Source organism: Quercus lobata, chromosome 4, assembly GCF_001633185.2.
Source record: "Quercus lobata isolate SW786 chromosome 4, ValleyOak3.0 Primary Assembly, whole genome shotgun sequence".
NCBI lineage: Eukaryota > Viridiplantae > Streptophyta > Magnoliopsida > Fagales > Fagaceae > Quercus > Quercus lobata.
This window is the reverse complement of record NC_044907.1, coordinates 61,468,867-61,483,006: the sequence shown is the minus strand read 5'-3', so window position 1 is coordinate 61,483,006 and position 14,140 is coordinate 61,468,867. Positions and strand designations below refer to the sequence as shown.

At 34.3% G+C, this 14,140-nt stretch overlaps 1 protein-coding gene across 1 annotated transcript; it reads right to left on the bottom strand.

Moving 5' to 3' along the window:
• Positions 1 to 2,760: 2,760 nt before the first annotated feature.
• Positions 2,761 to 4,764, bottom strand: LOC115988090 (scarecrow-like protein 23). Its single transcript, XM_031111726.1, has one exon. It carries the CDS (start codon positions 4,468 to 4,470, stop codon positions 3,169 to 3,171), a length of 1,302 nt encoding a protein of 433 aa, XP_030967586.1. The 5' UTR covers positions 4,471 to 4,764; the 3' UTR covers positions 2,761 to 3,168.
• Between the last annotated feature and the right edge of the window lie 9,376 nt (positions 4,765 to 14,140).

Below are 14,140 nucleotides of genomic sequence, written 5' to 3'. Positions count from 1 at the left end.
CAAGCATTTTAGACATTTTAACCTAAATTGTCATTTTGAGCACTTTGATGCCCAAATAGGATAAACCATGATGATCTAGATATTCTCGCAGTCCCTTGACAATAAATTTTTTTTTTTGGAATTTTTTGGGTCCGGCATGTAATTCGAGGGTGGACAAGATATAGTATCTACAAGAGTTAAATGAATAGTACTCACTGCTTTATTCTCAAGCTATTCCCAAACACCATCAGACATAGTGGCAGACTTCTTTGAATTTCCAAGCAATGCCTTACTCAATCCTTGCTGCACCAAGATGTCTTTGACATTGCCTTGATAAAGACTAAAATTAGTTTTCCCATCAAAGAGTTCCACTTCAAAATTTGTTCTTGCTATCGCCATCATGAATTAATAGCTCTGATACCAATTACTGTGAAAATACACGCAAAATAATAAATAGCAAGCACCGCAAGACACCAAAAAAAAAAGAAAGAAAGGTCAAGCTAACACCAAGCCTAAATCCATGATCAATACCAAAAAGTTTCACAATTAACAATAGCAATTACAACCACTCAAACTCTCAACAAAAAAACTCAGTAGGCAAAGCTAGTCTTCATCTCTCTCACAAGACAGAGCTTTACTCTTAACTCACACACTTAGTAAAGCTACCCTTCACTCCTTTTATAGGGGATGTCACATCTCCATGCTACTTCTCTTTTCAATGTGAGACCAACACTTATAATAGAATTAGTTCACCTCATTATTAATTTTTTTAGACTGTGGGATTCAAAAACCAATGAGGAATTCTTTAAACACTATTATAGTGGGCTGGACTCAACAGATTTGTAGTGGGAAGTGCGAGTGGAGACCGTAGACTCATCAAAGATCAAACGCTTTATTATTATTATTTTTTTGCTTTATTTTTTTCTCTTTATTTATTTTTATTTTTTTATTATTATTTTATTACTATTTTTGCAATTTGGATAATTTTGTGTTTTGAAATATTTGGCATTGCAGATAGTTATGGGCCTTTTTTCGAGGGCGAGAGAGGAGAATGTGACTTGAAAAAATTAATTAGGGAGTAGATTTTTTTTTTTTTTTTATTGAATTATTAATTAAATTTTAATTACTTATATACTCTCACTTATTTATTTATTTAAAGTAATGTTAGGTAAAACTTAGGGGTGATTTAGAGAATTGAAAAATTAAGTACTAACATTCTAAATCCTCGTAATACCTTCTCAAAAAAAAAAAAAAAATCCTCATAATATATGAAAATAAGGTAAAAGAGAGATATATTTAATTAAAATTTAATTTTTTTAACATATTTTTATTAAAGTACATTCTAAATAATTTTTTTTGATAAAAATAAAATGTAGAGAGATAGAATTTTAGATAAATTATTTCTCAAAGTTCAAGATTATCTAATTTTAAATTAGAAGAACAGTGGGTTAATTTGATTTTGACCTAAAGTTTAGGTGCTATGTTTTGCATTTTATCAAGGCAAAAAAGAACAAAAAAAAAAAAAAAGCTTTGGGTTTTAAACTATTAATTGATGCAATTATCCCCAATTTTATGGTGAGTTTTTTTTTTTTTTTTTTCTTCTTCTTATCAAACCGCGAGGTTACATTATAATGCGAATAGACAAGACGAGAGATTTTTTGATCTTGATTAGTAAGTTTTCTGATTTATTTATCGTTTCCTATCCCACTTGCTGGTCCTCATATGTCAACGAAGTAATTAGAAAAGAAAAACAATCATATTACCCAAAGACTTCGACTACTAAAAAACAAATGCAACTTTTCCTTTTTTGTACACAGTAGATATGAAAGTTGTACTCATATCTCCCAAAAGCAATAAAGTATCACTAGGGTAACATGGAACTGTACATTTTGCTCTAAAATTTCTTCCAATAAAATAGTACTTTCGAAATTATTGAGGTTCAATTTTCTTGGGGTTGCCTTGCCTTTACACACAGACATACTTTTTTTTTTTTTAATTTTTAATTTTTTTGTTTTTGCTGAGTGCCACACAGACATACTAGTGTGCTGATTTGATTATGGTTGCATAGACGATTAATTGATTCCACTTTAAGAAAGATTATTTTTGTCAATGCACGTGTAGTGTATGCCCTCATTTGACTTATAAGCCAAAAGTTGGGACATAGGATTGGAAAAAAGTAGCATATATCTCGCCATCATTACCAGAGCTTTCATAGTTCACAGTTCATCCTAGTGGCATGCAGATTCTCAATTTCTTTCTCTTTTGACAATTTCTTAAAGGTCTCACCATCATTAGTTTTTTTTAGTTGCAACAACAAAAAAAAAATGAGGAGTCATACTGTAAAAATAATCTCTATTTTGATAGCTTGGATTGATGATCATTAGTTGGGGGGGGGGGGGGGGGGAAATTGGTTGCAACTAAAGAAAAAAGAAAAAAGAAAAGAAAAAACTTAAATAAATGAAGCCATATTGCCAAAGAGGATAAGGCCCATATTTGAAGAGCAAGTCATTACAAGAAGAATATCAATTTTCTATAAAACCATTCAGAAAGCCCATACCAGTGATTGTGAAAATGAATTTAAAAGGTTTTATGTTCCTAAAGCCTCCATAAAACCAGAGTCAAATCAACGACTTGCACTTAATTTATAGTATAAAATAGAATAGGGTACACATGTCAAATATTCAAATAAATTAAACAATTACAAGTAGTGTTTAAAAATTCAAGGATTCCCATTTCAATTTAGTACCTATCCCTTCATTAAAAAAACAAAAGAAGAAAAAAGAAGAAGGATGAATTGAATCCCTTGAGCATTTTGCTTTAATTTTTGTTTACGTTTACTCAAATACATAAGATAAGAACAAATTTAACTACATTTGTTTCCTTACAAAGAATTACAACAAAGTCTACTTCACTTGGTACTTCCATGTCCCAAATGTCCTAACAAAAGTGTATTTATAAAAGTACCCAAAAAAAAAAAAAAAAAAAAAAAAAAAAACCCTCAAACCCCTCCATCTCACCCCTTACTTTCAACAACATTGAAATGTTCCAAAAAATTAGATAAACATGATCCTATGCTCAACATCCCCACCCATGAACACATGTTTTTTATGCATCAGCCTATTTCCACGGATTCGAATCGATCGGAAATGAATCTGATTGAATTCATTTCCGATCGAATCGAATCGAAATTCAATCGGCCGGCTGCCAGGCAGAGGCAGTGAGCAAAGAAAGATCCTTCCAACCCAACTTCAAGCACCCATTCTCTTCCACCAAAGTATAACCCTTCCAAGGGAACATCCCAAGCAACAAGCTAGCTTGAGCAGCCGGGTTACCCGCAAGGGAAACGGCGCGAAACCCGACCCGACCCAACTCATGGCCCCACCTCTCAACTTTCTGTTCTCCAGTCCTCTTGGGCCCACCCACAGCCACAATGTTCCGAATCTCGCACCCAAACAGTTGCTGCTCCACCATATGCCTCTCTACACTGTCCCCACCCAATCCATCCCCGCCAAGCGCGTCGAACAACGCGCTGTAATAATGCAAAGCATCCACAAACCTAGCTAAAAAACCACCCCCATGACTCAGATCCTGTTCGACGATCGTGATCAGTTTGGGCCTCAACAAAGTCAACAATCTCAACGCTCCTAAATCGCTCCCAGTAATATCGTACAAACAATGGTGCATCCAGTGAACCACTATAGCCTCGCCCTCACTCGGCCTCAGGCCCAGTTGACTCGGGTCCTTCAAATTTCCAATTTTGCCCTCCACCGGTTGAAACTCGAAAGGCAGACCCAATGACGTGGCGAAGTCGGCGAGTCTCTTCCCGGTCGAATCCAACAACTCGGAGGAGGATCCGAACCCGGTGACCCGGATGGATCGGATCTTTTTATTCCGAGACGCGAGGATGTGGAACAATCCTGGCCATTGAAGACCTTGCATTATATCCAAATCGATGACGTGGACGCGATCCTCGCCGTCTAATGCTTGGAAAATCGCTTGGTTCGCTGTGAAGTGAGAGAACTTGATTAACGGGCTGATTGAATTGTAGGATTGCAAGGCCGAGAAGATTTTCTGAGACTGAGCCAAGGTTAGGGTTTTCGAACTCAGTGGCGAGTAGATACCCAAGCACGAAGTGATCACGCGCGCTTGGAGCGCGTGAGCGAAGAACGCGCCTACTCTCTGCGGCGAGGAACCGTAAGGAGAAGAGAGCTCGGCGATTTCGGGGAGGAGATCGGTGGCGTCGTCGAGATTCTGCACGGAGACGCACTCGGCGCACTGCAGAAGGAGACCTAAGAGCCTGAGCCCACTCGACTCGCTCTCGTCGCGGTGTAGCTCTTCGACGAGCGCTTTCTCGCCGGAAACGGAGGCTTCGTCGGAGAGATTTCGACGCTTCGTTGCTGTGGTGGTTTCGTCGCCGGAGCTGTCGTCGCGGTCCACGCGCTTCGGATTCATGTTAGATATTGGAGATTGCGGAACCAAGCTCTGAAGCATGATCGATCGATCAGAGAGAGATAGAATTTTAGAGATAGAGAGAAAGTGTGTGAGAGAGAATGAGAAAGAGAAAGAGAATTAAAAAAGTGAATAGGTTTAGGGAGGAAAGGGACAAAGGAAAGAGAGAAAGACAAGGGGAGTGAGTACAGAGGAGTTGCGAAGAGAGGAAGACGGTGTATTGTATTGTGTCAGACTCTCTCTCTCTCTGAAAGAAAAATAAGAGGGATATAAATAAATGACTGAAAATAGAACAAATGATATGACCGTGTGAGAAGAGAGTGAAAAAATTTATGAGAGAAACATATGGGATCATATGGAGACAAGAGGATAATAAACTATACTATACTGTCTTGTTAACGAGGAACCACTGTTTCTGAGTTGAAATGAGATAAGAGGCTACCCAATTATTACGAGGGGTCGGTTAATGTGTGCAGCACACTAACCATGAAAGAAAATCGTAAAAGTTATTAAAATAGTGAATTATTTTATTATTTTTTATAAAATAAATTATTAATGTGTCCTAAGGATATATGTTAGTAAATCATTTATTATAAATGGGTTTTATTCATGTATGTCCTTAGGTATAGACATATGTTAATTGGACTTATTATAAATTCGGGTCATGTATTAATATTTTATTTTTGAAAAGTTTTTATGAAAAATTAAAAAAAATTTGTCAAAACAGATGATCAAGTTTTTATTTTTAACTAAAAAGTTTTTTAAAATGGTTTAGATATACCATAAAGACACGTTATTAAAACCTAATAATTATTGGAGATTCCAGGTGTTGTATAATTAGATTCTCAAAAAAAAAAAACACAGTGTTGTATAATTATAAATAAGTTAATGAATTTTATGAGGCTTAATTAAAAATAATTGTGTAATAAGGAAGGGCACAAAACTTTTAAACGATGCTCATCGGGATCTTAATAAGGAATATAATTTTGAGGATGTTTGTGGAAAGAGAAAAATGAAGAGGAAAAGTAAGCAAGAGAAAGATGGGGAGAATGGAGACAAGAATAAATTATTTTAAAAAAAGATAGGAAAAAAAAAAGTTCAAAAACTTTTTAGCTGTGAAAAGGAGGACTCATTAATATTCGCTACTTTCCTCGTTAGCCACTCTGCTAAGAGAGAGGGAGGACTTGGGAGTGGTGTCGTTTCTTAAAGTCAGTTTCTTTCTTTCTTTATTATTATTTTTTTTTTTTTGGGGTTTCCACAAACCTTTTATATATAGTTAAAAGTGTTATAAATTAAGGGGATAAAGCTTATTAAATTAATAAATTAATGGAGGTTCCATTCTTCGGATTCTTGGGATGTTGCTTGGGGATAAATTAAGATGGGGAGAGGGGTTTTGTCTCTGTCTTTGCCTTTGTCTTTGGGATTTTGCTTTCTCTTTATTTATTTATTTATTTTTTATGGTTTCATTATTTATATGTGTCATCAATGATCATCGTGCTGACGATTTTATTATTGTTTCCCTTATTGTTTTGGGTGGTTGTACAAAAAAGTAGTTCATACGTCAAATGAGTCATGACCATGATTTTTAAGAATATATACTAATATATATTAATTTAACAGGAGGGTGCTCAGTCTTAATGTTTGATTTTTTTTTTTTAATAAAAAAAAAATAATGATGATATATGGCATCGTTTTTCTTTCTAGAACATGCTTCAGCTCAATATGTAATTTCTACTTTAGTGGATACTTGAGAAGTTATAATTAAAGTTAAGAATTTGTCTACGTACACAAAACTATGGTTGCTTTCACGCCAATCTTACTCATCATTTATAGGGTAAATGTTAAAAAATATATTTGATAGAAGGGTAATATCTAAATTAATTCAATTACTGAAAATAATAACACTTCTAAACTTAAATAAGGACGCATTTGTATAAACGGATGGAAAACTGTGTTTTTATTTTAAAATAAGATTTTGCAAAAAAGTTACTAGAAGTTGTAGATGAAAAACAGAATTTTGGGTTTTAAAAAGGCTCTTTTAATCTCCTAAAACATCTAACCAAACGGGCCCTAAATATAAAAGGCAAAAAAATTATAGGTCAATTGATAACTCATGATATTTTTAATAAAGACACACATATAATTCAAATAACTTTTTCCCAATTATCGAATTATCAAAATAAACAAACTAAAAAGAATTAACTAATTATCCCGAAAAATGGTTAAATATTTGTGGGTTATTTGTCACCCCTAGACTTCAACGTGAATGTTAATTTAGTTTTTGATTTTTCAACTTTTGAATTGAGCCTCTCATTTTTTTTTTTTTTTTTGAACTAAACCATTAATTCTTTACATTATAATTGTGATAAATCAAGCTTTATATTAGGTTTTTAGGGGGTTAAGTTGGTGGGGGGTACTTTTTGTTGTCTTGTTAATGCATCAAACTCTTGTTGCTACGTTCTTCAACCTAGTTCGTGTTGTGAAATCAAGTTTACTTCTCACGTTAGTAAAGCGATTGATGATAGCCATTTGTACATTATTAATCATGGAATGTCAATGTGATTAATCAAGACAATAATTATTAAGTACTCTAAGAGTATAACGAGATGGTATTCTTTGCTTTCACATAATAATAAGTCTTATTAATTAAATTCATACTATAATTTGTTAATACTGTGAGAGTAAGAATACCACGTTGTATTCCCACAATTTCCTAATTAGTTTTTCTAAAAAAAGAGATAGGGCGAAAGAACAAACTCCTTATTATTAATAACTAGCTTATAACCCTATGCATATACATGAATACACTTAAAGATATATAATAACATGCATAATATAATTATAATTTAAATATTATTGATAGTCATTTTTATATTTTGTTAACTCTTTAAAAAAATTTGCAAGGATATTATTAGGTATAAAATTTAAATTGTCCATTTTTTTTTAATATAATTATTATGAAGCACTTTTTTTTTACATCATTCATTTATTCTAGACTCTTCAATTTTTGTACTTAATAACTCTCTTGGATGAATATTTATGATGTGGTTCCGCATTTGATTCTAAAATTAAGAAATAAAACTCTTTAAGAATAAATAATTTAGGACATATAACGCAAAATTGAAACTCTAATTTGGAATTCTAATTTAAATTTCTCTTAGTTTCACCTATTATTATATACATAGATTTGTATCATTGAATGACAAATGGGGGAAGGAAAAAAATTAGAAGAGTATGGAGAAAAATGTACACTTGTACGTGTTGCTAAATACAATAAATAAAAGTTTTGCGTTTGAAGTTAATTGACACAAGAAATTTTGGTAGGGTAAGTTAATGTTGGAGCTTTTTGTCGGCTTTTGATTTTATAAGAGCTTTTGCATATGGCTTGCTGAATGCTATATTTAGCAATTCAACTAAAATTAGCAAGTTTCTTTAGCAATGGATAGTGATGAACACAAGGAAATCAGTAAGGCTGAATGTTTCAAGTGTTGATCTATGTTGCTTTGGAGTATCCTGAAAGATGAACACAATGTCAGAGGAGACTGGGGAAGACCAGTCAAGAATCCTTCGATGGTAAAGTCAATATTCTCAGAATTTCAAGTTGTACGGAAAAAATAATGTTTGAATGAATTACCTTCTCGTAGAAGAACACTTATATACTCCTTGCTAAAGGTAGTTACCTTCTCCTACCGTTGTAGAGTTCGGAGGATTCAGAGTTAACTTCCCTAACCACCAAGGCAGTTACGTTTTCAGGGTTTGACTTTCCTAACTGTTGATTGGGGGAGTGGTTTGTAGCTTGACAGGAAAACAGGAACAGCCGCAACACGTTCCAGACGAGTGAAGCTCGTCCAACTAATGTTGTGGACGGTCAAGCTTACCCATGACGAACAAACCATATGTCATCATCCTTACCTTTGGACGAGTCATATGTCATCATCATGTCCTTGGGACGAGCCATATGAACGAGCTTAGGAGTGGCGTTTTTGTAACACCAACATATAGTAATCAATACTAATACTGAGCACTGTTCATTGCCAATGTTAAAATCAAATGTTTTTTTTTTAAATATATATATATATATATATATATATGTTTGATGATATATAAAAATCATCAGTGAGTCAATGGTCCAAACGAAGAGCTCCAGAAGACCTACAAGGACAAATATACTCTTGGAGAGCGTCAATACCTCACCAAATTTCCTAGAACTCTAAAAGCATAAGAGATTGAAAATTGTGTTTTTCATGTACCCTTTTAAAAGGAGGGGGCATAGCCATTTATATAGTAGCTTAGAGCTTATCTCTTTGTCGAGAATATAGGCACTTTTTTAGTGATCAATGTTTCGGAACGATAGGGGTTATCAGCTCCGATATCTTTGGAGGGACATAGCTTATCTGTCTAGAGATCCTTGGTTTCAGGGCAGTAGGGGCATGTTTGTAGAAGAGTTTATCTTGTTCGTTATCACATATGGAGGATGACGAGTTGAGTAGATTTTCCCTTCATATGAGGACTTATCCATCAAGGTAGGGACCCATCCAATAGCATGTAAGGGGCAAGCGTTGTGCTACCTCGATTGGCATGATTCATATCACACTAATGAGAGTGCCTAATGACTCTCACATACATGATGATTCTCGTGGAGATATTTTCCTCATAAATGTTCTCTCTCTCTCTCTCTCTCTCTCTCTCTCTCTCTCTCTCTCTCATAGATCAATGATGATGGAGGACAAAGGTAGGCGATAGTTTGGGTTTTTAACGGTGACCTAGGTTTGAGATATTGGTGGATGGGTTTTCGACGATGGTGATTTTGAATTTTCAAGTGATGTTGATGTGGGATTTTTAGTAACAATGATTTAGGTTTTCAAGTGGTAATGATTTTGGGCTTTGTGTGGACCTTGAGGTTATTTGAAGTAGGAGTGGCAATTCATGTTCGCATGTCGGGTTTGTGTCATGTCAACTCATGAGTATTCGAATATATTGATCAACACTAATCTGACTTATTTATTAAACAGGTCAAGATTCCTTAACCCTAACACGAACTATTTATTAAACGGGTTAGTCGTATCGACTTGTTTATCAGATTTTATCAAAATGAAAAAAAAAATTTATGAAAAAACAAAAAAAAAAAAATTTTTAATATGAAATTCAAAATTTACGAGTAACTATATCACAGATAATCATCCAAAATTAAAACACATCTCAATATCACAAATAATCAATCTCAATATGTCAAAGAAAATAAATCACAACAACTAATTAGTTTATATACCTAGGGTTTGAAGGGTATATTGGTAAAATGTCATTTAATTAAATGGGTCAGACAGGTTTCATGAGTTGAACACTAACCCAACTCGTTTATTAAATGGGTTAGTCATGTCAACTTGAATATAAACCTATTAAGTCTTAACTCATAACTTGCTAATTTTGCGTTGTATTGTGTCGAGTTCATAGGTGGTGATCAATTTTGTCACCCCTAATTTGAAGTATAGGTATGAAGTGATTAAAGTGGCTAGGTCAGGTGGAAGTGATTAAAGTGTCTATTGTTAAGCTAGTGGTTTGGTTAGGCATATATATGGTGATGATTTTAGTCAAATATGTGGTTTGTTGAGTGACAATGGTTTCTGAGGTGTCTCAGCCAAAATGGATTAAGAATAGAGGAGTGTGAGGAGAGGGAAAAAAAACATATTTAAATATAAGTAGAATGGGAGCTTCAATTAGTAAAATTCATTTGAGCTAGTTTCTTCTTCTTCTTTTTTCTTCATTTTTTTTTTTTTTTTGGTGCTAAATAGAATACATAGATAATTACTTATGATTGCATGCACTTATGTACATGTGTGATTTGAGTCTATACAATTTTATCTTGGTTCTAGAGATGCCCCGCCCCACTCCTTTTTAGAGAAATGATTTTGGATACATCCTTAAGTCTTTGTCATGTACTTGACTTTCCTGCATAGCACACTAAGAGCACTTACAGCAGTGGTGCTATATTACTATATTGCTATATTTTAGCTTTTCAGACACTAAAAACTTGCTGCAGTAGTGGAGTTAAATCTAAAAATTTTAGCTCCATTGCTACAATGCACATCTATTTATAGATGTGCACTGTTCATGAGAGCAAAAAACAAATATATTATTTTATTCTGCCTTGCTCCTTTTTTTATTCTTTCTTTTCACACCGTGCCTCTCTCTCTCTCTCTCTCATTCACTCTCGTTTCATCTCTGAAACTCATCTCTCTCAAGCTCACTTTCTCAACTCCGGTCTGAAGCTCATCGAAGCTCATCCATGCCGCCTTCAATCATACATGCCTAAACCTCTTATCTCTTCCTCACTTTTAGATTATCTCTCTGCTTCCTTTTCTCTTCTTCCTTTTCTCTTTTCTTCGGATCGGCATTGGGTTTGTGCAGTGGGTTTGTGTAGTGGTGGACGGGTTGTGCAGTGGGTTTATGTGGTAGGTTTGTGTGGTGGTGGGTTTTTGTAGTGGTGGACTAGGGTTGTGCAGTGGGTTTGTGTAGCGGGGGTTGGTGTGGTGGATGGCCGTGGGTGGTGAATCGTGAAGACTTGGTGGTTGCTGGGTTTGGTGTTGGCTAGATTTCAGTTCCAATATTGAATCGATGTGGGTCCCTTCGGTGGTGTTTGGGTTTGAATCGGTGGTGGTTGTTTGGGTGTTGGTTGGGTTGTTGAATCGGTGGTGGCTATGGGTTGTTGAATCGGTGTGGGCTGGGTTTGAATTGTTAGTTTTGGGTTCATCTGATTTGAGTTTATTTGTTGGTTTTGGGTGATTTTGGAATGTGTCTATGTTTATTTTGGGTTGGTGGTTTTTTTTTTTCCTTGCTATGGACTGGTGGTGGTGGTGGTGGTTATGGCTGTGGCTGATGGTAGAGATGGTTGTGGTTGGTGTTTTGGATGTTTTTTTGAAAAGTGTGATATATTATTTTATTGTAGTGGTTATATTATTTTATTGTGGTATTTATATTATTTTATTGCGTTGAAAGTTAAAATAGATCCACTGCTACAGCATGTGTGTAGGTAAAATAGATAAAATAATTTTTGGTGGTACTAAATAGCTAAAATTATAGATCCACTGCTGTGGATGCTCTAAGAGCATCAGTACCCAACATGTTATATTATATAATATAGTATATTTTAGCATCAAAGCACAAAAAAAGCCAATTACCCAGGCTTGTAATTGTAAAAAAATTTACAATTGAGATACAATACCATCCTAAATTTATGATGACACTGTAGCTCAATTGCAAAAACAAAATATTCCTTTTTATTCATTCTTTCTCTTTCTCCCTGACTCACTTCTCTCTTTATCTCTTGTCCAAAACTCTCCTCTTATCTCAGCCTCTCTCTCTCTCTCTCTCTCTCTGGTTAAAGGTAGCGGGTTCAAGGGTTGCTCTATCTCTCTCTCTGGTTGAAGGCGATAGCGTGGATTAGTGGATTGGCGTGGGTTGCTTTCTCTCTCGGCATGGATCGGTGGAGTGGCGTGGGTTGCTCTCTCTCTTTCTCTCGACTTGGATCGGTAGATCAATGTTTGGAAGTGGGTTTTAGGTTGATGGGTGGCGGTGGCATGGGTCATGTTGTGTGTTGGTTAAAGCCACCATGGTTGGACCACCATGGCGGTGGCCATTTTTTTCTCTCTCTCTTCCCATGGTCAAGCCTCCATGGTCGAGATATGGCCAATTGGCGTGGGTTTGATGTGGGTTTGACGTTGCAGATGTGGCAGATCGAGGTGGCGGTGGATGGGTTGTTTCGTGGTGGTGGATTGAGGTGGTGATAGCGGATCGGGGTGGTGATGGCTAGGTTTTTTTGTTTATGGTGGTGGCTAGATTTTTTATTTATTCTAGTGGCTGAGTTTTTTTTTTTAATGGTGGTGGCTAGGTTTTTTGTTTAATGTGGTGGCTGGTTTTTGTTTAGGATTTCACTCTATTTGTTTTATTTTAAGTTGGGATTTTTCTGCGTTCTTTATGATCTCCATGGTTTGCAATGTGGGTTCGGTTTTTATTTGATGAGAATGTTGTGGGTCTTCTTTCTGTGAAGGAGAAGCCGTGAAATGTAAAGGAGGAGCAAAGAAGTGGCGTTGGGTGGAATAAAAAAAAATAGAAATGTATTATTGGTTGTTGGAGAGAGAAAAACTAGTATTTAAATAGAATAGAAAGATAATTAATCAAAATGGCAAGAAAAATAGAGTTTGGGATGTTGAGTGTGTTGTAAAATAGTATGGTATAATAGATAAAGTAGCTTTTGAAATAGTAAAATGAAATAATTTGTAGAAACTGAATGCTAATACACTAACATAGGCCAGTGGGTATGCAAACACTCTTCACACATTTACAAGATTTCCCAGCCCATAATAGGTAAAGGAAAAGCTCTCTTTTTCCTACCAAGCCATAACGCCCACAATTTTTCTTTTTGGGCTTTTCATGGACTTCAAAATTTTCATATACGTCTTGCCTTTTTTGTTTTTTGTTTTTATTTCTTTGTCCAGCAAATGACCCTTTTTAACGATTTACTCGACATTCTAATTGTTTGTGGTCCGTGAGGCAAAATTAATTTCGTTTTAGTCCTAATTTCGTAATTTTCTTGGACCTGAATACGTCATTCTTATTTTGTTGGGCCTATTGTATTGGGCTATAAAAAATTAGTACCCAGCAACGTTTTACGGATTTTAATTATTTTTGAGAAAAACGTTTTACAGATATAATCACGTGATATGCAAATAATTTTTGCCAAACCATCAATAATTTTGAATGCCATTATTATAATGAAATTACTAATTAATTCCACTAGTATGTAACTTGTGCTTATGCACGAAAATGATGAATTGTAGTGGCGCTATTAATGTTAGTTTGGTTTATTAAACATATAGGACATAGTTGATCATGACATTTGGAGGTACTAAAATACTTTTTCTTTACAATTTTCATGATATTGGTTACGCCAGGTTTTTCATTAAATTGTTATTACGTATACAATTTTGAAAATTATTATTGGATACTACATATACAATATCAATTCACAATTATTGTCCGTGAAATTCTACTAAATACAACATAAAACAAAATAATAAATTGGTCAAATAGAATCTCCTAAATTGAATGGGAATAGGTGCATGGGATCGTTCAGCTCAATTACAGTTTATTACGTTAAATATCTTTGCATACAAAATTTTTGAATAGAAATAGTATAAGAATATGCTCATTAGTTTAGAGAAAAAATAATTGTAAAAATCTAAACAATTTAATTTGTATGGAAAGCTAACAAAAGAAAAATTCAATTTTGATTTTAATTGAATTTTCTCTAAACTTTGGTTTTTAAAAATGTATTACCTAGTTAGTTATGGACTGTATATAATCATGGTATATTAAATAAATGACTTATAAATTTGAATTATTTTTAGTTATACATAAAAAAATGACTCATAAATATAAAATCATTCAAACTCTCTCTTCCTCTAATTTTATATATAGAATTAAATATATTATTAGGTTTTTTATGGTTTATTTATATTAGACTCCTCGTTTTCTACACTAAATTAACTTATTTGGCACAAAAAAAAAAAAAAACTTAGATTAGATGGGAAACTTTACCTAAAATTAAACTCTAATTGAAATCCAATTTTCACTCTAAATTAACTTATTTGGCACAAAAATTTAAAAACTTAAATTGGATGAGACACATGACGCAAAATTAGACTCTAATTGAATT

What these genes read in the sequence shown, in the direction of transcription:
- LOC115988090 (XM_031111726.1), bottom strand. Translation starts at nt 4,470, where the DNA reads ATGCTTCAGAGCTTGGTTCCGCAATCTCCAATATCTAACATGAATCCG.